Source organism: Balearica regulorum, chromosome 2 (assembly GCF_011004875.1).
Source record: "Balearica regulorum gibbericeps isolate bBalReg1 chromosome 2, bBalReg1.pri, whole genome shotgun sequence".
Taxonomy (NCBI): Eukaryota; Metazoa; Chordata; class Aves; order Gruiformes; family Gruidae; genus Balearica; species Balearica regulorum.
In genome coordinates, this window is record NC_046185.1 from 61,402,535 (window position 1) to 61,427,618 (window position 25,084).

Consider the following 25,084-nt stretch of genomic DNA (forward strand, 5'->3'; position numbering starts at 1 on the left):
ATAATATGAAATAATAGATTAAAAACAAGTTTAATCAACACAGAACTAACATATTTATGTGTCCTTTTGAGAATACTTGCGGAAGCCCCATTTCAAAGGTTACAATTTTAGTGCTTCATATCCCTCTCTATTTTCCAGTTTAGTTAATAGGAATGTTCCAATTTATTGCTATTTGTGCTTGAAGTGCTTTATTGTTTCTGGCTTGAACAATAATGCGATTTAATTTCTTATATCTGCTAAGGAAATTGCATCAATATAGTAAATATTGTGAACTTGTGTGTTTTAAAAGGACTTGCTGTAACTTTCTCCTCTGAGACAAATTTAAATAATCTTCTTCATTGGCTCAGTAATCATGAAAAGGATTGAGTCTCTTCCTTTGTGATCTCAGAGGGATGGGTCTTGACATTTAAAAATTCAAAATTTGGCTTTCATGTTCTGTTAAAGCTTCTCTGTGGATCCTGAAAAAGCAGGTCAGGCATGCTGCCAAATTTTGAATGTACTCAAAGTGAAGGGAGTCTATCCCACGCTAGTCAGGGGTGCAACAGTCCATTTGACAGCTGGTGTCATGTATCAAAACATATGTTCTAGATTATCGATGCTGCCTACAGTCTTTATCATATTTTCTCAGTATAGTTTTCTTACAGAAATAATGACCATTATCTCATTCTCTTGATGAGCTTATGAATGATCTTAGTATGAACTTAATAAGAATTATTTACGTACCTGGAAATTTCTCGGAAGGCAATTCAGCTCCGTATGAGTTACCAAGCTAGCATATTGGCAACATCTGTTCTGTAATTATTACAGTGATAGGCCTAACATCCTATCTGAAACTGAAAAGGAAGGCTATATTTGCAACTAAAAAAATTAAAAATAGCTAAATATTCCACTTTTTTTTTTTTTTAATAAACATTTAAAATTGCTTATCAAATCTCTCACCATAGATGTGTCAGGTTCCTTGCTACCTTTCCCTAGCAGTTCGTTAGCATCATGAAGCAATCCACAACCTTATTTATAATGAAAATGTTTTGGTTTTCTTGGGGTTTTTTGGTTTTGTTTTAAATTTGATTCTCTTATCAAAGTTGATGATATATTTCATGAAAGTTTATAAAATACATCATCTGCATAGTTTGGTCCATACAATTTTGCATGGTAACTTCCCAGATTTGCAGTGTAATTTTTTTCATTAAATTTGAATGCATCTTTAACAATGGTATAAGATAAAGATTCCTTCAAGAACTGGTGATTACTAGAGAGTGCAACAGAATATAACCAGAGTTTTGGTCATAGCTTTACTATTGTAAAATTATAATTGCATTTTGTGCCTCTTTTCCTGAAAAGTATGGCTTTCCTTCCCAAAAAGAAGTTAAGGACAGTGGTCCTTTTTTAAAAAAATGGATGTCCAGGAGAAAAGAACTGAAAAAGAGGCTTTGAAGATTTTAAGACATCAGTGGCAAAGAATACTTAGCAGTACTTCCAACAGTACTACTTCCTTCACATGGTGTACTGACACTTCTTTTCTTTTTTTTATTTTTTATTTTTTTTATTCTTGAATAATAAATTCTCTGTGAAGCTCTGTAACTTGTGAAGATATTTTCCATTGTGATCAAAGTTATTTAATGTCCTCTAAGATAAAAAGAACATGCATCAATTTCTTTAGAAACTGAGAATTTATACGGGTAGTGGAACAAGCTTCTTGGATGCATTCAGAGATTGTAGTAAGTGAAGAATGGTGGAAAGTGAGTTCTGTATCTTATAATTGGGTTGAAATATCATTAGTTACAAAGGACTAACGTACCATGTAAGTTATGATATGTACATAACTTGATTTTTAAAATATGAATTGAATTCCTACAGTAGGGATGATGGAGTGTAGTTACCTCATCTAGTGGGAGAGGAGATATATGTAGTTGCTCCAGAAACCATGGAAGATACATAAAATAGCTGTTGTCTTATTATTTTATTGTTTGGATTTCGTTTTTTTGGGGTTTTTGGGGGGTTTAATTTGATACAGACGTGGTGTTTGGGGTTTTTTTTGGGGGGGTTAATTTATTTTGGGGTTTTTGCTTTGGTTTGTGGTTGCTTTGTGTGAGGTTTTTTGTGGGGTTTTTTTTTTTCCTTTGGATTTTGGGTGTGTGCGGGTTGGGTTTTTTGTTTTGGTTTGTGGCTTTTTTCTTGCTTTATTTTGGTTTTTTGGTTGTGGGGTTCGTTCTTGTGGTTTCTGGGTTTTGAGGAGGTTTTTTGGTTGGTTTGGTGTTTTGTTTTGTTTTTTAATAGAAATATCTAAGGATTTTTCACCTTTTTTACTGAATGCCTTTTTTCTCCTGGCAATGGAATAGATTTTGTGAGTCATGGAAGTCATATAGTGCCCATGTAATTAATGGGAGTGGGAGATTTTGCTTGTTTATTTCCTTAAAATAAATTAAAAAAAAAATAATCGTAGTATCAGACAATTCCCTTATTTAAGTTAAGAGTCCTGTAGCTACTATTCATGATGAAAAGACTACCTGCTATACTGCTGTTAAAAGATGGTGAGATGTTAGTAAAGAAGTAAAGATATGGTCCTTAAAGCTATGAGTAAGGAATTCTGGCTTATCAGTCTGAGATCATGACATAGGAATTGTCACTATTCTATACATGATGAGGTTTTTTTTAAATTAGAAATACTTATCTTTTCAGAGCTATGGCAAATCATTTCAGTTGTGTCTAACTAGATCAGTGTTATGCCTTAAGGACCTGCCATTTAGGTGGCCTGTGATATCAGTTTTGGGACAGTGGTGTCATGCTTTGCCACATGTCAGTTAGAAAAATGTTTGAGCTTATATTCTTTAAAGAAATACTTCTTACCTCCTATTTTAATACTATAACTCTAAATTTTAATGCAAAGGTACTTCATTTTCCAGAAATGAGCTTTGTAAAATGTACATCTTTTTACCTTTCCTCACCATGTTCTTTTCAGATCTCAGGTAATCTGAGATACTACAATTTTTCATAATAATGTCCAACAGCCTCTGGCTAATCACAGAGTCAATTATGAAAACACATGTATTAGCTAGATGTAGTCATACAGAGGGAAAAACTAATCTTATTATAGAATGTTTAAAACTCAGGAGGTATACTAAGAGCAAGTAGTGGCATAAGAATCTATCCAGCTTGGAAGAGACTAGTACCTGTGCTTAACTACTGTGATTAGAAAATTAATTTAAGCTTATAGAAAATATTTTGGGGACTAGGGTTACAGTCCTCAGTTTAGAAAAGGAGGGAGAAATAAAACCTGAATAAAGCAGTACTTAGTGAAGAACAATATGGCAAAACGTTCTGTTTTGGATAAATTACTTGAACTTGAAAGAAAAATGTGAGTTTAGTTTTGATAAAGCCTGACCAATGAAAATCTTTTTTCAAATTACTGTGGAGTGGCCTTAATGCTGTAAATAATCCCGTTGGCCAAGACCCAGTACTGTGCAGATGAGAAAAGGATGCAGGAAACTCTCTTGTTTACACATGTGTCTGTAACACTGAGAAGCAAGAGGAGCATAGCAAACCCAGAGGGTAAGGGGTCTTAAGCTTGTGGGTTTACTGTTTAATTTTTATATTTCTCTTCAGGGACAAAGTATGGGAGGAAAACAGTCTGAAATACCAAGTAAAAGTATTGAAAATCAGAAAGCAGATAGTATTTGAAGTATGTGGCTAAGTTAGATCTAGCTAGATTTTTCTCTTCTGTCCTTCTCACTACTATTGGGTAGTGTTAATTCTAACAACCCATTAAACATAACTTGTTTTTCAGATATAGTAGGATTCTTACTTACTTTAACCAGGTAAGTTTTCAAAATTTTCAAAAAGTGCAGTTTGTTAAATGGTTCTTTATTTTTGATTAAGAAATTAGTATAAATGCAGAAAATTCAAGGATTATCCTGTTTCAATACTGAAAACCTTTAAGTCATGATGTGAAATGCATCTACAATAGGATAAACTGGTAAAGCTTTGGTAAATTTTAATCATTATTGGTATTACGAACGTAAGTGTCATGAGAATACTATTATGAGTTTGCAGCAGTTCATATTGTAGGGTTTTCTTTTTTGGTAGAAAACAGTGTTTCCACAGGGTTTCTATTTTCATAAATTCTACTAATGTGTTGTATAATCCTAACTTCTTTCAGAAAATATCTGAAGATAAGAAAAAAGTGTGTTATTAGCTATATGATATTATTCTAATGCCATGAAGTATACTTTATTGATACTATGATTTGGTTTGTCATTGCTTGAAAGGCAAATATCCCAGACAGTAAGAGACTGTATGGGTGATCCATTGCCAGTGAGAACCAAGGGTCACATTTCAAAAGTAATGTTGATGAGTTTAATAAGTATATATAAATATAGTACTAACAGGCCTCCTACTGACTATTCAGATGGATGCATTTTGTCTGTCTTAGTTCTCACTGATTTTTACAACTATTTTGTGAAGCAGACTCTGCTATAAATAATCCTATTGCTAGAAGCCTAGTTTTTGTTTTAGATTACCTATGTTAGAAAACTTACATTTTTTGACTTTTTGAATGGAATTCTTTGCAAAATATAATGAAGATAAAAGGATTTCTGTAATATACTTGGTATCTTTAATAGAAATATTTATATCACTCTGTCATGAAACCTCCAAGAGAATTCTATGAAAAACTTAGTGAAAAATGTTGAAGAAGATGTCTGTCGTTTTTATGTATTTGCATGTAGCCATTTTTTCACCTTAAGTATAAAGTATTAATGTTAACTTCAGGTAGATCTGAGAAATAAATCATTAGAAAATGAATACTCTAAAGCAGCTGGTAATAAGCTTAAAACACTGTCATTGACTTCGGCACCAAGAGAGGTAGATCCTGGAATCATTTAGTTGATTTTCTAAAGGCAATTACCTTTCTATGATGGAGGTATCCCAAGCAAACTGCATTTGGAAACAGCATTTTTAAGGGAAGTCCCATGGAAAACAGAGTTAAGTACTTCATGTACATTTATATTAAACTATATTTTAACAAAATGAAAAAAAATGGAAGAAAGAATAACAACAAACTTTTCAGTAATATTGAAATCCTCAATTTAAGTTTGTGTGTTTATTTGCCTAACACGGATTGATTCATAACTCATATTCCTATAAATTCTCAGTGTCCATCATCTTTAATGGTTGTCTATTTAGCTTCCTTGTTCTTACTCATCACTTCCTTCTCAGCTTTCAATCTTCCGCTCTATTTAACTCAGTGAGTTGCAATGGTAATTGAAAAATGAACATTAATCTCGCAATTTTGTAAGGGCTGCTTTAATGTCAAAAATTTTCCTGCATTCCCAGAATAGATCTTTATTCCATTTACAATTATATCTGTTAAGCTTCTATATAACTAACAAAATAGGCAAATTAGCTTCTAAAGAACACTTTTATTGTTATTAATAATCCGTTCCCTTTGTAGGGACCCTTACTGGGCTTTGCTTTCCCAAGTTGTTAGAAACCCCCTTTTTTCCCCCTATGTATTCTAATAAGTTATTAACAAGACCGTACAACAGAGATTTACTATTTATTTAACTCACATTATATAAAAAGATGTATCAATATCTAGAAACTACATTATCTTGGCATTAATTTCCTCTTAAGGCTGTTAGAAACCATATTCCACACTCCTTTGAAAAGCAGGTCTCTAAGCAAAGGGAATTTCTCTCCTATTCCCTTTTTAGCCCATGCAATAATCTTTCATTGACTGTTCTATTGTGAAAATGATCCTCCCGGAACAGCTTGATTCTCTACTCATGCTGATTTGAGTAATCTAGGTCTGATTTACATTAGGATAAATGAGACAGGTTTTATGCCAAATCCATTCTTATTTAATGTTAATCACATTACTGGAGGAATACCAGGGAGGAAGTGCCATGAAAGCTCTTATTGTTTTGATTATTTATTTTTTTTAAAATGTATTTTCAGTTGACTTGAAGGTTTCTCCATAACTTTTGTGGTATCTGTGTTGGCAGAAGGATGCCAGCTTCCCTTCTATGTGAAGGACAATATTCAAAAGAAAGTATGCAGAAGGAGCCAGGCTGAGTAACCATTACTTACACAATTAATTCTTCTCTTTTGATGGGACTACTCATTAGCCTACTGTGGGCACTGACAGAATAAATAGAGATGCTTCTCTATGCATTTACATGACCTCTAGGATACAGCCCATGGTACTTTGTGGATTATTTTATGTGACCACTCTAGTAACTGTAGAACCATGGCTTATGTGACAAAATGAATTATCTCTTAAGTTTATTTCCCTCAAACAAGACTTAAGAAGTTAGAGTCATCACAGGATGCTATCTTACAGCATTAAAACCCACAAAGGAGTCCTTAAACTGTTGAAGGACATAAGATGGTGTTAAAATACTACAGTGGTTAAGGGCAATTAAGAATAATTACATCTAAATGTCCAAGATGGAATCTTGTTTAAAGAATGTCTTTTAAAGGCTTAATTATAGAAGAAATGGCTTCTAAAACTATTCTGATAAAACTGAGCACATCTCTGCACAACAGAATTGTTAATTCTGATACAACTATATCAAAGTAGTTGAACAAGAAAAGGGATAGGCTCCAACCCAGAGAAAACAAAATATTCATGAGCATTCTTACTTGTCTGCTTATGTGGGTGGGAAAATCGCTTGTTTCCAGATTGACTCTGAGTAGCATTTTGAAGAAAAATTATTTTGTGTCCTAATAAGCATTGGAATGTTTTATGTCTTGGTCTGAAACAATACATCAGATATCTGTGATTAATTTTTCTTACTCCCAGTGTTATGAAACTGCTTTTGAAAGTAGGTCATGTTTTGGATAGAAAAAGATCATAAATGATTTCAACTACAACAAGACAAGTCGTAATCTCTCATATCATAAAGCATATGCTTTTATGATATTGTCAAGAATTTTTTAAAAATGAAGACTTTCTCAGAATATTAGCAGCGATACAGAATCACTGAGGTTAGAATAGCACTCAGCTGAGTCAGCTACTTGCTTAGTCCATAAGTTTATACTAGGTTTTGTAAACCTGTTTGTAAGTGGGTTACCCTGAAAAGATCTAAAACTTTGACAGTTCATACTTATCCTAATTACCTAGAAAGTTGATTTTTCTTCTTTTTTTTCATGGATCATATCCTAATAAGAAGTGATAGGTAACCTCAGAGGGGGGCTAGCCAAGCAAACTGTTGTGTCTCAAATGCCACAGCTAGTTAAATTGGGTTAAGCTTGTCTTGGCTTCTGCTTAATACTTAGTGCTGTTTGAGATTGTCTGGGAAAGTCGTTCATTTCACACGCGCACATCCCCTCCCCCCCCAATCTGATTATACAACTTATTTTTTCAAGTGTAGTGGCTGAGAAATGAGTATCAATTTTACAGACTTGAATGTATAAAAATTATGGTTGAAATATTATGAAGGCTTGTAATCAAACAAAACATTCTTGGGGAAACTAAGTTACTGTGAATTATATTTAAAGCAGTACTTCAGAGCTTCTTTTGGCCTTATGGGTAGTAAATGACAACATCTGTATGTACAAATATTTATGTTACTCATATTTAACCCTAAGGATTTGAATACAACTTCAAAGACGTGAAGAAACATCAGCTTGCCTATGTAAAAGATCTTGGAAGATATTGCAATGATGTGCAATGTCTTGTGTTAACCAGTAGACTTAAATCAGAATGAGTATATAATACTGGTTCTCATCTTGAAGAAGTCATATCAAAACTGCTTAGAGTTTATTGAAAGTGACAGCCAAGAAAGGAGAGAAAGAGTAGAATTTGTTTAGTCTTTTAATTTATTGTAATATGTGACTACCTTCCAAGTTGTCTTTGTTATGAATGCATATATGTACAGTATGAATAGAATGGGTATAATATTCTAGAAAAATATATTCATGTGTTTTAGAAGAAATTGAAACAGTGAACAGGTTTTTATTTTAAAATGGATATTTAGACATGGGGAGAAAATAGTAAAAGGGAAACTAGTACATAGGACCACAGAGAAGTGGACCAAGTTCTCTTCTGATGCATCCTTTTACAAAGAGAATTACTGCATTTCGCTTTGAGCAAGAACCTCTAAGACCGCCACTGGCAACAATAATGTAAGATATACTGTGAAAGAATTCTCGTCCGAAGTTACTGCTTTTAATTGTTGGCACCTTATGTCTTACTGTAACTTAAAAGAACAAAATCTTTTTACCTGGGGGTGGTTTTACTATGCAGAAAGGAAAAAAAAAGATAAATGCTGAGTTCTTAAAAGCTTTTAGTCATGCTGGTTTGACCGCTTCTGTGGTCAAATTCTATTGGCATGGAAAGTTTCCACTATATTTTACAGAAGTGATTCACACATTGAAAGACATATATAATACTTCATGGTCACAGTAAAGGTAGTAGCTTCAATAGAAGTGTCAGTCCAAATATAAAATTTTGTGGAACTTTATGGAGAATTAAATGTTTCCTGCAAGTCGTTGATTGTTGCTGTTACAGATATGTTTTCTGGATTGTTTCCACCTGTGCTTAGAATTGATCTTCAGCCTGGGAAGTATCTGGGAATACTGGATTATCTTGTTCACCGCTTTCTTCACACACAGTGCTCTGCATGTTCATGCCTTCTGTTGGCAGAGCGGGTTTATGGGAATAAAGCCAAGGTTTATACACATTCTTCTTTCTTCTTTTCCCTTTCCATGTTGCTGTATCAGGGCCCACCCCATAGTGGAAATAAGACTGTTCAAGTCTAATTCAATTAGCTTAGAAAGTGATGAAGAGGGGCAGAAGAAAATTCTGTGGCATCATGACTCTATAAGAAGTCAAGTGCATCCCTGAGAATAAGAAGTATTAGACATGCACTATAGATCTTTTCTCAGAAAGGAAGAGAAATATCTGAAGATGAAAAAGGGTAATCTTTCATAGGGATTTGTCTTGCAGATCTGAAGAAACAATCTAGCTACCCTCCAATCTCAAGAAAAAGTTATATGAAATATAATGTAACAGTCCTTATTTTCAGAGTAGTTCTGTATTGTAGTACTTACATGGGTTTAACTTCTCTTAAAATTTTATTCATACTTAACTAATTAAATCTCTGGTTTTGCATTTATCCAGTGTTTGTCCTGCTAGTTGCCGCTTGATTCCAAAGTAGCCAAGTATGAAATGATTCCAAACTTTAAATATTTAAGCTCATTTATAGATTCAAGCGTTATCTGTTGTATGAGGAGTGGATGTTGTTTTGAGCATCTCTTGCTTTCTGCAAACTTATTTTAAGGACAACCCTTTTCTTTGTATATCAGCATTTCTACCCCTCTATCTTCTGGAAACAAGCAGCAGAGACTTGCAATAATAGAAGTGTGAAAGTTACCCAGTTGAATTTTATGTTGTTAATATGCAATCAGGTTTCATATCTCAAGATATTTTAAAACTGCATTTCTTTCTAGAATATATGCGTTTGATGCATGGATGAGAATGTGTAGACCCTGATATCTATTACAGAAGCAATAGAAATGTAATCCCATAAAATGACCAAATTCTTTGCAAATTAGAGATTTTCAAAAGTGGATTGTAGCAATCCTAAATATGTCAGTGTTAACTGTTGCATGCTTTCTGGCTTATTTGTTTGGTTTTTGTTCTTAGTTTGGAATGGAAGCAAGAAAAATCCAAGAAAACATATTACTCCCCTTGAAACATAAGATAAATTGGCATGTTTTTTGAAGTAGATAGTCTGAGTTTACATTTCAATCATTATAGTAAAAATGGATTAAACGGGAATGTAGTTAGGAGAAAATAATTTCCATATGTCACTGAATTCTTAAAGAGACACAATGTGTTTATTTTTTCTGTAACTGTGTGAGGGAATTCTGATGCTAATATGTATAAAGGAATATCAAGATTTTGTTATTTAGAAATAAGAAACCATTACTTATAATATGCAGCATTGAAAACAAAATGCTTTTTTTTTTCAGATAATCTGCTGATGTGTTTTAAAAGTTCAAGAATCAGGTTGGTTAGAACAAAGTTCTAGAGCATGAATATGTTCACATGAAAAACAATAAATCAATATATTCCTATATTCTTCCTATTAAAAGTTATTTACATTATAAAATTACTTGATTTTTTAAAAGAAATTAGCTGAAAGAGTTGCAGAAGTCAAAAATGTGGATATACTGTACAGTTCTTGACAACAATGCAGAATTGCTGCTTATAAGGCAGTTCAGTGTTGTCACAAAACGGGCTTATGGCACTTCTCTACTTGCATCGTGTTTTGTGAACCATTTGGCTAAAAGTTATGTATTCAGAGATTCAAAATCCATGATCTTGATTCCTTCTTGTTTCCTGGCTGTTATGGCGATACTGTTAAAACTGGGAGAAGCAGGCACGCACAGCTCCTCAGAAATCACACTGCTCAGGGAATCATGGAACGGCTGAGGTTAGAGGGGACCTAGATATCATCTAATCCAACCCCCTGCTCAGAGCAGATTACTCAGGGCTTCTATATATCATGCCTTTGTTCCAAAAGAATTGCTGTCAAACTAGAGACTTTAATTTCTCTAAAATAGGCAGGACCACTTCCACTTGTAATTGTAAATGTTAGTCCAAAGGATTGGAATAGGTTATGGGGAAGGATAGCAAGTGAGGATAAACTGGCAATACAACTGGTGTGGCTAGCTTTAGGGCCACTCAGGGCTATTTCACATTTCTTTTTTGTGAAGTTATAAATTATATATATATAATTTTACAATACATGTCCTCATGTGAATTATGAAAACCTTCAGGAGAAGCAAGCTACTATTAACAATAGAAAGAATTCCTTCTCTGGAGTCAAAGAATTTTTGTTTCTTACCGTGAATACTGGAATATCAAGTAGCAGTATACTTAATATTGTTGTAGAGTGTAAAATGCTTATTTAAGCATTATGGCAATTGCTTTATTTTCCTTTGGTTTCTGGATAATCCAGTCTTGCTTCTGACTAAATCAGAAAAAGATTGAGCTATTCCTGAGTACTCTTTCACTTGCTAATCCCTCTGTGGTTTGTTGCCTTTCAGTCACTATCTTTAATGTGCTCATCCTTTACCTTTTCCCTGGGAATTTAGCTATACATAGACTGCTAATATTATAATAATACGCTTTCTGGGGGTACTGCAGAAAAACCTTGTCTGGACAATATTTTATATGGTAGTAAAATGCAATTTTCTCTACAGAACTACTGTTTTCCTGAAGTTACCTTCTGATTTTGAACATTTTAGACTTGATAGAGTAGTTAACAAACTTTGCATCGGGATTTTTTGACAGAATGCCAAGCTGAAACTTGGGTCTCTTTTTTGCCTTCTCTCTCTGTCATATTGTTCCCTCTCATCATCTAGCAGTCATCAACTCAGAACTGGGATCTGACTCCAGTTTTTCACAGATTATACTAACAAGTGCTTACTTACGTTTGGTCCTACTCCTTTTACTGCCTCTGGAATTTTTTAATCTTTCCTGAGATGAATTTTATTTATTTATTTTTCAAGGCAAATATTTTTGTTCCATAAGGAAATAAAGAGGAGAATAGTGATATTCAGTTTTACCAAGATTTTATATCTGGCCAGACTTATAGGAAATGTATAGAATTTTACTTACCACTTCTGTCTTTACTCCTCCTTCTCAGCCATTCTAAATATTTTGGGTTTGTTTTCCCTCAGTTTTATCTTTGGTTTGGAGGGTTTCTTTTGATAAAATATCTGAGTTTTAATACTGTCCTTTAGGAACTTTGAAAATTAAGGAACTTTGAAATTAAGATTTAAGCCTGACATTGTCTCTTACACTTCAAAAGTCCAGGCTGAAGATAGGCTACAGAAGGAAGATGAAGTTGCATAATTTTTATCTAATGTGTCAGGAGATTAATAAATTGTGGCTGTGATTTCATTTGATCTCAAAGACAGACTTAAGAAACCATACTTTCCAAATTGATGCTGTGAGAAAACCTGTTTCAGGCACTTTACAGACTTCATAATTGGACCAAAAAACCCCCAAACAAAACCTCACAAACCAACAAACATTTCTCTTTGTGAAGTCAGAAACATAACTATATTTTATGGTTTTCACAGCATAAGTGGTGTTAGTTACCACACATGAGAAGTAAATGAAGCAGGTTTTGGAAATAAACTAGATTTGTATTGATATCTTGATATTAAAAGGAATGTAGCTAGAGAAGTGTAAAGAGGGGGAAAAAAAATCATATAACTCCTAACAGGAAGTAAATAATTTGCATTGCTTGTCCCTTTAGGACATTTTTTGGCTGATTTTTAGTTATGACACATGTAAGGAATATAATGTTTGGAAACGACATAACTTAAAAATATACCATATGGTTTAATATTGTTATGTTTTATAGCTGTGGAAAAAATAAATAGAATGATTCTTGGCTGTGCATTGAAAAGTCTTGAAATCACCATCTTCTAATTTTCGGTTCTAAAATAACAATTTTCTTAACTTACTAAAAGAGACCATGATCAGACCCAGACTGTGGAAGTATGATAATCTGCATATGTTGTCGTGATCTCTTTGGATCTCTCAAATTCACAGCACAATATACTCTGTAAATTAAACTTTATTTGATGAGCTCATGAACAAACAACAACAAAAAAGCCCCAAAACAAAAGCACCAAACACCATAAAAAACCTCTCCCCTAAAAAACCCCACCAAAACATACAAAGGCATCAAACAATGGCTGAATCATCTTTGTACAGACTAGTCCAACATGTAAATTCACTAACTGATTATTTCATTAATTCACAAACTCTCCAACTCACAAGTTCTCTAATTCGTAACTTGTTTATGAGCAAAATAGTTACCAAGCTGTTGGTGAGCATACTCATTCTTTCTCCGCTGCCATGGTAGGGGGTGTCCCCTGTATCACACTGGCAAGCACAAAAACCTCATCAGTCTGGCTGCTGTTGAACCTTCTTCAGAAACTTAAGGGGTAAGCTGACAGATTTATACTTTGCAGCTCAGAAGTTTGGTCTGTAGCATTTCCATGAGTTAGCAGGTTCTGAAAAAACTGCTACGCAGCTACTTTGAAAAGAGGCAGGAGATGATGGCTGGAAGTGATATCAGCCCATGCCTTTTCCGGTCCACTGTGTCCTTTGTACGCACTCGCTTTGACCTAATGGCACTGCTGGTTTAGTCGTCCATTCCATTGATCTCCTGTCCCATCACTTTGACGATGATACAGTAGGTGGAAAATCCATTGTACAACATTTGAACCACAACAACTTTGTATACTTTATTCTTAAAATGTTGTCCATTATAAGATTGTATTTCTCTAGGTAAGGGAAAAGTAGCAAACCATTGGCTTAAAGCAGCAACAGTTGTCAGGCCAATGCTAGCTTAGGCAGGGTGCACATTCCCTATACTACTATTTCTACTTCTGTAAGGATGTCTTTCCACCCTCCAGGTGTTCTTTCTAAGGGATCTGCCTGGACTTGTGCAAGGCATTTGACACCGTCCTGCATGACATCCTTGTCTCTAAATTAGAAAGACATGGTTTCGATGGATGGACACTCAGTGGATAAGGAATTGACTGGATGGTCGCCTTCAAAGAGTTGTGGTAAACATGCGTCAGGGAGTGACACTGAGTCAGTTCCCATATTCTTCTCATAATGAGCCCATCACCCCTGCCCATCTTCTCCAAGCCTTTTTCCTTTGTAGGGGTATATTAATTGAAGGGGCAGCTGCAGCAATGTCGTGGAAAGTTCTGATTTTCCAGTAGCACTTACAAAAGCACATGTGCCGTTTTAATGGTTCATTTTGTCCTATTACATCTACAGATTAGACAAAAGAAAATTAACTGGCTTAATCTGAAGTGAGTATTTTCTGTAAAGATATAAGATCCCTTTAAAAAATGTTTGACCGAGATCTTCATAATTACAAGGCATGGAACTAAAGATTAAGTCATGCAATTAGTAAAAGGATGTTGAAATATTATCCTCAAGTGGCTGACCTAGCTACTGAACTTACTAAAAAAACTGAGTTCATTGAGCATGTATTAATATGGGGGAAATGTAATAATACTTTTCTCTCCTGGTAATTTTGTTAACTGTGCCACCAAGGGTTAACACATTTCTCTCTGCCCATAACAATAACAGCCTGTAATAATACATAAAGTGCTCTTCTTTTTCTTACTGGTGTTTATGATCATTAGGCAAATAAGCAAAAGTTGCAATATAATGACATAAATATGGTTTAGACCTATATTCCTTGTAGTGCTTGCCAAATGTCTCCACCTTTTTTTTTTTTGTTTTCCTCTGAGAACCAACAAATCTCCCTCTCTCTTTCCCTCATACTATCCCCACCCCACTCACATGGTACAATGAATGTTGTTTCCTGTATTTTGTGCATACTTGTTTTGGATTATTCAGCTAAGAAAAACTACTCTAAAAGGGATTCTGTGTTATTTCTTATCCCTGAATTGTTAAGCATGGAACTATCAGAAGGTTTCACTGGACAGAAAGTCCTCACTTTCATCCAATTCCCTAACTTTATCTTATCTTTCCATCTAATTATCTCTTATTAACTAATTATGCTCACTGAGGTCCATATGCTATGATAGCTAGTCCGCTGCTGCAAACTCAAGATAGCACCTTTCAAGCTAACTGCAGACAGTATTTTTTCTCCTCAGTTTTCAGACTCATTAAATTTCTGATGTTTAGAGGCCTGCATCTATAATAATATTAACACATAGCTTTCTTCTCTTAGCTATCTTTAAAATACATCTTAGAAATTATTCTGGTTCCCCTGGAACAGTTTGACAATATTCTATGTGAGAGTTTTTGAAGTGCAATGTAAATATGTGACATGCATTGGCTGGATGGTCACACTCAAAGAGTTGTGGTCAACGGCTCAATGTCCAAGTGGGGAATGTTGACGAGTGGCGTTCCTCAGGGGTCGGTACTGGGACCGGCACTGTTTAACATCTTTGTCGGTGACATGGACAGTGGCATCGAGTGCACCCTCAGCAAGTTTGCCGACAACACCAAGCTGTGTGGTGTGGTCGACACGATGGAGGGAAGAGACGCCATCCAGAGGGACCTTGACAGGCGGGAGAGGTGGGCCCATTCGAACCGCATGAAGTTCAACAAGACGAAGTGCAAGGTCCTGCACATGTGGGTTGGGGCAATCCCAAGCACAGCTATAGGCTGGGTGAGGAATGGATTGAGAGCAGCCCTGAGGAGAAGGACTTGGGGTTATTGATTGATGAGAAGCTCAACATGAGCCGGCAGTGTGCGCTTGCAGCCCAGAAAGCCAACCGTGTCCTGGGCTGCATCAAAAGAGGCCTGACCAGCAGGTTGAGGGAGGTGATCCTGCCCCTCTACTCTGCTCTTGTGAGACCCCACCTGGAGTACTGCATCCAGCTCTGGGGGCCCCAGTACAGGAGAGACATGGAGCTGTTGGAGTGAGTCCAGAGGAGGGCCACGAAGCTGATCAGAGGGCTGGAGCACCTCTCCTATGAGGACAGGCTGAGAGAGTTTGGGTTGTTCAGCCTGGAGAAAAGGCAGCTCCAGGGAGACCTTAGAGCAGCCTTCCAGTACCTGAAAGGGACCTACAGGAAAGCTGGAGAGGGACTGTTTATCAGGGAATGTAGTGACAGGACAAGGGGTAATCGGTTTAAGCTGAAGGAGGGTCGATTTAGATTAGATGTTAGAAAGAAATTCTTTACTGTGAGAGTGGTGAGGCACTGGAAGATGTTGCCCAGAGAGGTTGTGGATGCCCCATCCCTGGAAGTGTTCAAGGCCAGGTTGGATGAGGCTTCGGGCAACGTGGTCTAGTGGAGTGTGTCCCTGCCCATGGCAGCAGGGGGGTTGGAACTAGATGATCTTTGAGGTCCCTTCCAACCCAAACCATTCTGTGATTCTATGATTCTATGATTTTACAGTTAATTACTTTTCTATGAGGTGGTCATATACCAGACAAGAGTTTGGTTTTTTTTTAAATATAACTACAGGGATGATTAAAGATTCAGTATCAACTGATTCAGTATTACAACAGTCTTCAGTTAAACTTTCATTATTATTATTATTATTATTATTATTATTATTATTATTATTATTATTATTTCATCAGTGAAGTATTTTTCTGGAACCGTGAGGTGCTGAACATTTCAGGTACTTTTATAATAATCAACACATTTTTTTAATTTTTAAATCTTTGCTTCCTTTCAAGACTAATATTTTATTCTATTTCTTTTAAAATAGATAGAAGCACAAGTCTTAATCATTCACAGTTGAAATAGAAATGGCAATAGGAATTCTACCAGAGTTGCTCTACAACTCTAGCAACAGAGTTCCTTTGTTCAGACATGAATATTAAACTAACTGCAGAAGAATATTCATCCTTGATGCTATTAGCCTTGTATTTTAACACTCATTAGTCTGATCAAATGAAAAGGTTTCTGGAAAATATCTGCAGAAAACAGAAACATTACATTAAAAAATCCAATTCTAGACATTCTAGGATTTTTCTAGAAAATAATTTTTTTTTTAAAAAAGTTTGGAAATACTATTACAATGAAGTGTGACAGTTTAAAGGGTAGTTCGTTTCCTCTCCTCACCCATGGTTGTAGAGATTGACTAACCTGACAGCTAGGGTTACCATAATGGATCAGCATGATACATCATCATTTTTTCCCAAGAAAGGAAGTTTGGAGGCAAAAACTCGCTTTAGGCAAAAAAAAACGTTCCTGCCCAAGCCTTTTCTCCACAGGAGAACAAATTTGTTCTAGTCATCACTGAAATACGTTCTTCTCTTTCAGTTTCAAGCAATATGCTCACAAAAGTCAAATACTGTGTTTTAAATATAATCTTGTATACAATATATAGATTGTTTTGTTTTGTTCACAAACTCTTGGCTGTTGCTCCCTGGATATTACTTAGGTAATTCTCCTAGCCATATAAATTGAATGCAGTTTTGTGATGCTGCCAAAAGGGACAGTCCTGCTTTCCTTCCATCTCATATTTCTGTGCCATTTTTTGTGGAAACAATAGGTTTCATGTGGCCATTAGAAAAATATGAGGGCTCTGATGAAGCTGAAAAATGACTAGCTGTGAATGTTGTATCTGTTTGATCTGATTATTTCACTGCTTTTACTAAGAGGAAAAACTACATAATCAAGAACGTGTAGATACATGTGTGAGAAAGGAGGGGCTATCTTTTCAGCAGCAGTGCAGTACAGTACTTCTGCAAAGTAGAAAATACTACTTTCATTAATGCCAGTGGGAAAACACTCTTTTACTTCAGTTAAACCAGAGTATATGCAGAAGATTTGTGGATGTTTCACTATAAAATGAAATGGAAATTCAACAAAGTAAAAACAGTAGTGTGGTTAGGTTTTTTCTTTAGTTTTTTTTTTTTTTTATTGAGACTATTATTAAATTAATAAAATCAGAATAAGTCATGAATCATGCTTCCCACATTCTATATACTCATGTTGTCTCATGTTAAATGTAATGTTAAATTATAAAGTATTTCTTAAATTAAGAAGCCGTCACTGTACCTTGCTCACTAACAAAAAATAAATCTAAAAGTATTCAAAGAAATATTGCATTTTTGTACACCTCTATTGTTTTTAGCAAGTGATAAAACTTCTAAGATAAATTGCATAGAAAAAATCCCATGGGTGAAATAGAGATCTGGAAATCCTTCAGTGAATCATGGGCTCTAGTCACTTTTCATTCTTTTATTTTGGAGAATTTGGCTTCATCACTTCGTCTGTGCTTCAGTGATAATAGTTGATTGTCTGTATTGTGTGCAAAGGGGACAGAACGAGGCAATCTGTCCACAAGCAATGAAAGCCATTAATTTGTAAATATAGCAGGGTGAAAACAGACTACCTGGCTAAAGAAAATTTGCATGTGTATCTACATAGTGAAACACCAAAATATTTCAAATTTGTATTTCCAATACAACAATTACGGATTCAGGTGTAGACCCTTCAGTGCTGTCTTTCTATTTGAAAAGAAAAAAATATTTGAACACCTAGCAATAATACTTCATCATTCTTTGGCAGTGTTTTCAATAAGTGCTTCAAACCGTAAATTATGCTCATTTTAAAAGTTGGGAAATTTAAGTGTGTATTAATGATTTGCTATTTGACTGACTTCTGTCAAAGGGAACACCAAAGACATCTATTGTTCTAGTCATTAACCTACTGTATCTACTTCATTGACATTTAAGATTATTCATGGTCTGATACCAGTTTATTGATAGTTTTTACTAATATAAATACAATATGCCTTCATCAGTATCAGAGCTTTTCTTCAATAAGTTACCCTAGCTGCTGAACAGAAGAATTGGTGCAGTTCTAGCTTTTTTCTCTTTTTTTTTCTTTTTTTTTTCCTAAGTCTTTATCTTACAAACTGACAAGAATGTTCTTCAGTTTGGTCAACCTGTACTACAAGTCTTTATTTATTTGAATTATATTTTAAGCACTAATAAGAAAAAATAGAGGAATGATTCTACAAAGCCACCAGATTTTGAATTCTTTACAGGTTTTTATCTCTTTGCAGTTTGGTTTGGGTTTTTTGTGTTTTTTTTTTTTTTTTAAATTAAGCAATTATATATATATTAAAAAAAAATCCTCTTTGATGAAGACCTTACTGCAAGATGAAAGAGCAAATAATTCTTCAATAGTAAGAAAACTCCTTTGACTATCTTCCAGTTGAGAAGTGTCCTCTTTTCACCCGACTTTAATTTAGAAGTTTGTGGAGAAATCAAAACCTTGGGCAAGTATAATGTGTGTTATTAGGTGACATCTGTAGTACTTTGTTGAAACGTGTGTGTGTCTGAAATTTACATCAGCATTAATCCTGCTTATCTCTAAGAAATGGTGAACAAAGAAGCTTAGTGTGCTTATGCTGTGTTCTAAAAGTTGAGAAATCACTTAAAATAGAGATAATGACTGTAGTCCTATTTTGTAGGCTGCTCCATATTTTATTTATTTAGTTGGTTCATTTTGGCTTCATAAATGAATTCATAAATAGGTCTTAGCTATACACTATGAATCCATTCTGTGGGGAAGAGTTTTCACATCATTTTCATCTTTATATAATAAGCAATATGGAGAGATGTATCTTATTTGGAATGGGGTAACAGGATTAAATTTTTTTCCCCCCAGGAATTTCTAGAAGTAGGTCAGGCAACAAGAAAAAGACCCAACCTTGATCAAGCTTTGGCAGCGGCTGTTCTATATCTGTGTAGTGTTGTGGTGGTGGTGCTACACCAGACAGTGATAATGAAGAGAGGTGGAGTCCTTTACTGTCCTTTTCCTTCTCTTCTCTCATGTCCATACTTGATTACAACAATTCTCTAGAAGCTTCTTAAAAATGACAAATAAATGTCCTGAAAAGTTGAAAACAGCTGAGAAACTGGAACCAAAAACTGCAAAAACGTCTATTCAGCTGAAATGAAACACAACCTAATCATAATGCCAAGACTACCAACTCCTCAGTGCTTTGTTCACTGCATTGGCCTTCTACATTTCATTTAGTGATTTTTTTACAGATGGATGTTGGAATATAGGAGCAATTTTTTTCCTTTAAACAACTTAGTCTTCTACTGGTATAGCAAGAATTTTAGGTGTGTGTTTGTTTGTTTGTTTGTTTGAAGATACTCAAGAGGAGAAAACAAGAAGATATAAGTCTGTGCAGACTGTCCACATCAACATTTTCTCAGCACTGGGGTGGGAAAGCAATTTCTGAGACATTGATTTTCCTCTGGGCTGAATGAATAGTAGCAGATAAATAATGAAAAGGAATGCAACAAGATTGACTAGCAGAGTCATATCATGATGAGGTAGGCCATACAGTACAGTAGGATAGTGCTACCCTTTTAAGAATAATGTAAAAATATACTTCCTGGACAGCTTCTGGAATATAGACAGCAAAATAAAGCCCTCTATAAAAATGCTTGCTTTTTCTCATGAAACAAAGAAAATCCAAAGGTCAGGGGATTTTTTTTGTTGTTGTTTTGTTTTGTTTTTATTTTACTTAGGTAGGTAAATTATAAGGTAAGTTGTGCCTAGTATGAAGTTCCACAGTGAAAGAAGGCAAGTGAATCTGTGATTGTGGTTATAGACAAATACTTTCCTCTTACTAGATATTTTAAATACATATTGATTCAATTTAATCTTGTCTTGAAGGAAAAAAGCTTTTGCCTGGTTTATCTAGACTCAAAAATTTTTGAGCATGCTGTAATTATTTGATGACACTTCCTTCGCTAGCAATTCCTAGTCAATAGGTATGTCTGTTTACGCTGTACTCAAAAAGTATTACATAAAATATATTTTAATAGCTATTTCTTGTTGATGAGGCACATTTTTAAAACATCAACAGTATTATTAAGATTATCTCATTATTATAGCAATAAAATAAACTACTGTTTGAGGTTATTCATATAATTTAATGGAGGGAAGCTAAATTATTGTCTTTGTCTTTTTTTATAGGAGTGAAATTAGATTATGAATCAAAACATGAATTTAGGCTCCGTTCAGAAACTAATGGAAGAGACACAGGTTTTTGGAACCCAAACAAGACAACCTTATAAATTATCTGGAAGTTGCCAACCAGGTGGCCATCTGTGTAATTCAAATATGCCATCTCAAACTTTCTGCCCATATTCATCTCATTGCCCATATATGCATACAAATTACAGCAGTGATTGGGAAATTTTTGAAGCAGTAAGAATTCGGGAACTGGAAGAAGTCAAAGCCAGAGCTGCCCAAATGGAGAAGACCATGCGCTGGTGGTCAGATTGTACTGCTAACTGGAGGGAGAAATGGAGCAAAGTTAGAGCAGAAAGAAATAAAGCCCGAGAGGAAGCAAAACAATTGAGAATCAAATTAGACAGTGTTGTAAAAGAACTGAGTATGCTTAAAAAAATAAATCAAGATTTAGTAAGTGAGAAGGAAAACTTAGAAAATGTAACTGCTTGGAAAACAGAATTAAGTTGCTCAGAATTATCTTCTATTAAAAAAGACCTAAACCAGTTAATGTTTCTGGAACAAGAATCTATGAAAGAACTGAGCAAAACCAGCAAGATTCGTGGGGCAGAAGACTCAAAGAAGGTAAAGAATGGGTAATTTTCTTAGTTCATGAAGAAGTGGGAGATTATGGATGTGTATTTAGAAATGGGATTTTTCAAGAATTTTGACCAAAATACTACCTGATCCATTCAATAGTAAACTCACTTTTTTCACCTATCTAATATTCCTAATATAAAGAAGCATGGAAAACAATTCATATCCTTCAACTATGACTGAACATTTAAGTAACAGGGGTGGACTGTTATATCAAGTAACTTAGATTATTGTTCTGACTCTCTCTCATGTTTTAAGGTAACAGATTACCTCTGTTATCTGAATTCTCCGTGTTTTATGTACTTTTTTTTTTTTTTACTTCCAAAAAAAAGCAATGTACATTCCTGGCTTCTAAAATAAAATAATGTAATTCTCCCTTAACACAACTTATGAAATAAGGGAAGAGGTTAGGCAAATTCTTCTGCAAAGTAGAATTTATTTGGCAAGGAGAGCAGTTAAGTTGCTACGCAGAATTAAACAATCAAGTATGGGCATGGCTTAATACAGCTCCAAGTTCTGTACAAAAGAACCAATTATATTCATCAAAATGGAACTACTTGCTCCTGTTTTACCAGTTTTAATTCTGTGCCTTGTCATGCATTATACAGTCTTCATAGACAGCACCATGTAAAAGCTATACTTGTTATTTGTCTGACAGATAGTAGTCATTGTAGAGATAGGAATTTTTTTACTTCAGTTTAATAAAAATTATCAAGATCTTAGGCCTAAATGTATTACATTCAGAATTTTTACTCACTCTGTAATGCACATAAATTACATTATATTCCTGTGAATTCTGAAAAAAACCCACCATAGTGTTAGTAGTGAGAATAAATTTGGCAAAAAAAAAAAAAAAGCAGGCCTTTCATATTTTTAGGCAGACAAATGGGCCATAGGAAGAAAATTACACAAAATATATTTTAAGTCTCTCTCTCTCCCCTTAGTATCAAAATAATGTACTACTTGAAAACTGAAACTTTATATATGAATGGAAAACAGGCTAACCTTTTCAGCAGCTTTTAATATTTTCAGATGTAAATTTCAGGCATTCTTCTAAAAACTCAAAAGAACAGAGTGGTATGAAACCGTTCTGTTGTTAATCTGTTAAAATGAGATGAGCTTTTAAACACAATTCATCAGAGATGATAAATATATTTCTAAAGGAAACCATTATTTAGAAGAGATGTTCAGTATTCCTAAAAAAAATGTATTTTATTTTTTAATGAGGGAGGTTTCAGGCCAGACAATTTTCTAATTGTTATTAGTTTTGCTTATGTTTTGTGTGTAAAACATGTATCTTCAAATTAGATATTATAGTGCTTTTAGTTTCTGAATGGGATCCAAATTGGTATGTTACACAGATAACTTTGTTCCTTATACAAAACTTGTATAAGTCCATCACCTGCTTCAACATGGTTTACAGTAGAAGTTTAAGTGTTCTTAATGTACAGTTTCTCAATATATCATTTGTATGCATAAATTGCATTCCTAGTTTTGTTAGGTCCAGGATTGTCTTCACCGTAATTATAGCCAACTAATGATAACTGAAATCTATTTCTATAGTAAAGATAGATTAGAAATATTTTAGGTATGAAGCTTGTCATAACAGAAGGTGTGAGACATGTTACAAAATGATAGTGATCCAACTAAAATGACTTTTTTTTGGCACATTCTATCCATATACAGTGCAAGTATACAAGACATTACTTATTCCCTTTTTTCTCCTATGATGTGACTTAAATTTCTAGAAGAGCCTTGGTATTCCCTACAGAAGTTATGTTATCCTTTTCGCCTCATTTATGTTTTTCTCAGATGTCATATTTTTCTGTTTTTTCAGGATGTAGAGGTAATCAAAGACCAAAGCAATCACTGTAAAAAAATCACTCCAAAGCCTCCTGATTTCTTTCCCAATGGAGCTCCCAGCATCTGTTTAGAACAACCTAAAAAATGTTTGGACAATACAGCTAAGACAGCAGAGAATGATTTAATACATGTTTCCATCTTGCATTTGCATTTGACTGAGATGCAGAAAATCTTACAGAAGGAAAGAGAGTAAGTGCAAAATATATCTTACTTCGGGAAATCAGTATTAAAAATAAAAATTTTTAAGACACTTTCTAAAATAGATATGGTAATATTTGCATTTATAGCTCATATATTCTCATTTCTAAGCTTTATTAATTGCTATTTACAAGAATTTGATAAGAATTTAGAGAGAAAATTCAGCGTAAGTATTATTTTTTTCTTAACAGTATTGAAAATCAATGTTTCCATGTTTGGAGACATTTCACAATAGTGTGTTTATTGTTTTTTCTTGGCTTGTCTGTCATTTAAATAAGTGTTTCATACAGAACTGTTAAGAATGTACAGTGAATTAAAAAATATAAAAATTTTATATCAATGCATATTATCTAATGTATGTTATGCTCAATTGTTCTTTGTGCATAATAACAAATTTTCATATACTCTACCAGTAAACTTTGAATGAGTGTAACTTCAGAAGGACTAAGGCTATTTTTGAATGGAAAGTGCATGAATACAGCTGCAAAATGCTGTTAATTTTAACCTCTTCACCTGTAGTAAGATCTATGTCAAAAGCCGCTAACAGAGACAATAATACACTTATTGTATGATATCAAATTTACCTCATATAAATAGTAAATGTTAATTTTGGTGGTCTAAAAGAATTCGTACATTGATTACACACTATATGCTAGCATGTGAGTCTCTGTCTTGGTAGGAATTCCTTGATATTTCATATAGATGATCAATACTGAGAAAGATTGAATCACACCAAAAAAAGGCTTTCCAAGGAAACATGCAGTATGTGATGTATGATGGATGTAGTAGGAGACTTCAGGCACTATGTGGCTGTAACTTCAAAATCAGCTGAAGTTGATTAGAAAATGAAAAGGAAGAAAATTCTCCCTCTATGGCAAATATGCTCAACAGTTTCAGTTCAGAGAGTCTGTAACGGTAAGCTATGGTGAAGAGTTTATCTCCTGTCAGCTTTTTTTCACAGTTTTCCTGTAGATAGTACGAATTTGAGTTAAAAAACCCCAAAAAATCCTTTAAATTCCTAACTAGTATTTACTGTGTTCTGTTATATGAATTAAATAGCTGTAGAAAACATACAATAATTCTTTATCTGAATCATATTGCAGCAGATGACCAGAAGTACGGTCTATCTCATTAAAAAGGATTTATTTTTTTGTGGAAACAAAAATTCTAGAATGCCTAAATTTTCCAGTTTGTCATAGTATTTGTATATGTGAGTTAAGAAACTGATGCCTCACATAGCCATTTTCATCTGGTTGAAATATTTAGGGTTCTAGGTACTTAATTTTTCAACAGCAATCATAGTATACATACAACCATATATAAAACTTTCCTTTTAGAAAGGGGATAATTTTTCAACTCTTATTTTGTAATGACATCTTAGACAAAATTTTAATAAACCCTGGTTCTACCTTCTGGTTTTGTTTTTTTGGTTTGGTTTGGTTTTGGTTTTTTTCATGTACCTCTCTAACCAATTTGTAAGTGTACTTCAGAGAGACAGATTTTGCCACTTCTCCCTATATACTGATTGTGGTATATGGTAATAAATTTACAGGCACAAGGTAAAAACTGGGGCATGTCTACACTATGCAGTAGAAGACAGTGCCAACCGCAGGCAGCAAATGCTCACAGAGCAGTGATTTCCACATAACAGCAGGCATTGGTATAACAATTCCCTCTCTAGGACACTTTGGTTAACATTTTCTGTGTGCAAAGATGTTCCATAAGCAGAATATATGCAACTGAAAAGTATGAAGCAATAATTTTTGGCAATGCACACAATGAATCGCTAGGAATAATGTTAGTAAGATAAGCATTAACATAGTCACCAGTCTCTTGAGACACCCTATGAGTCTTTGTTGGACAGGCTGTCATCTGCCAGCTCAGAAAGGGTTGGTCTGCA

The 25,084-nt window shown here is 34.4% G+C and overlaps 1 protein-coding gene across 1 annotated transcript in view; it reads left to right on the plus strand.

The window, feature by feature from the left end:
* Window positions 1-3,456: 3,456 nt before the first annotated feature.
* The window catches only part of CCDC102B (coiled-coil domain containing 102B), a 188,768-nt gene continuing 167,140 nt past the window's right edge, over window positions 3,457-25,084 (plus strand). The window contains exons 1-3 of the mRNA XM_075744533.1: window positions 3,457-3,549; window positions 20,491-21,111; window positions 22,961-23,175. Coding sequence (XP_075600648.1) covers window positions 20,506-21,111; window positions 22,961-23,175 — 821 coding nt within the window. The 5' untranslated portion in view covers window positions 3,457-3,549; window positions 20,491-20,505. The remainder of the gene's footprint in view (window positions 3,550-20,490; window positions 21,112-22,960; window positions 23,176-25,084) is intronic.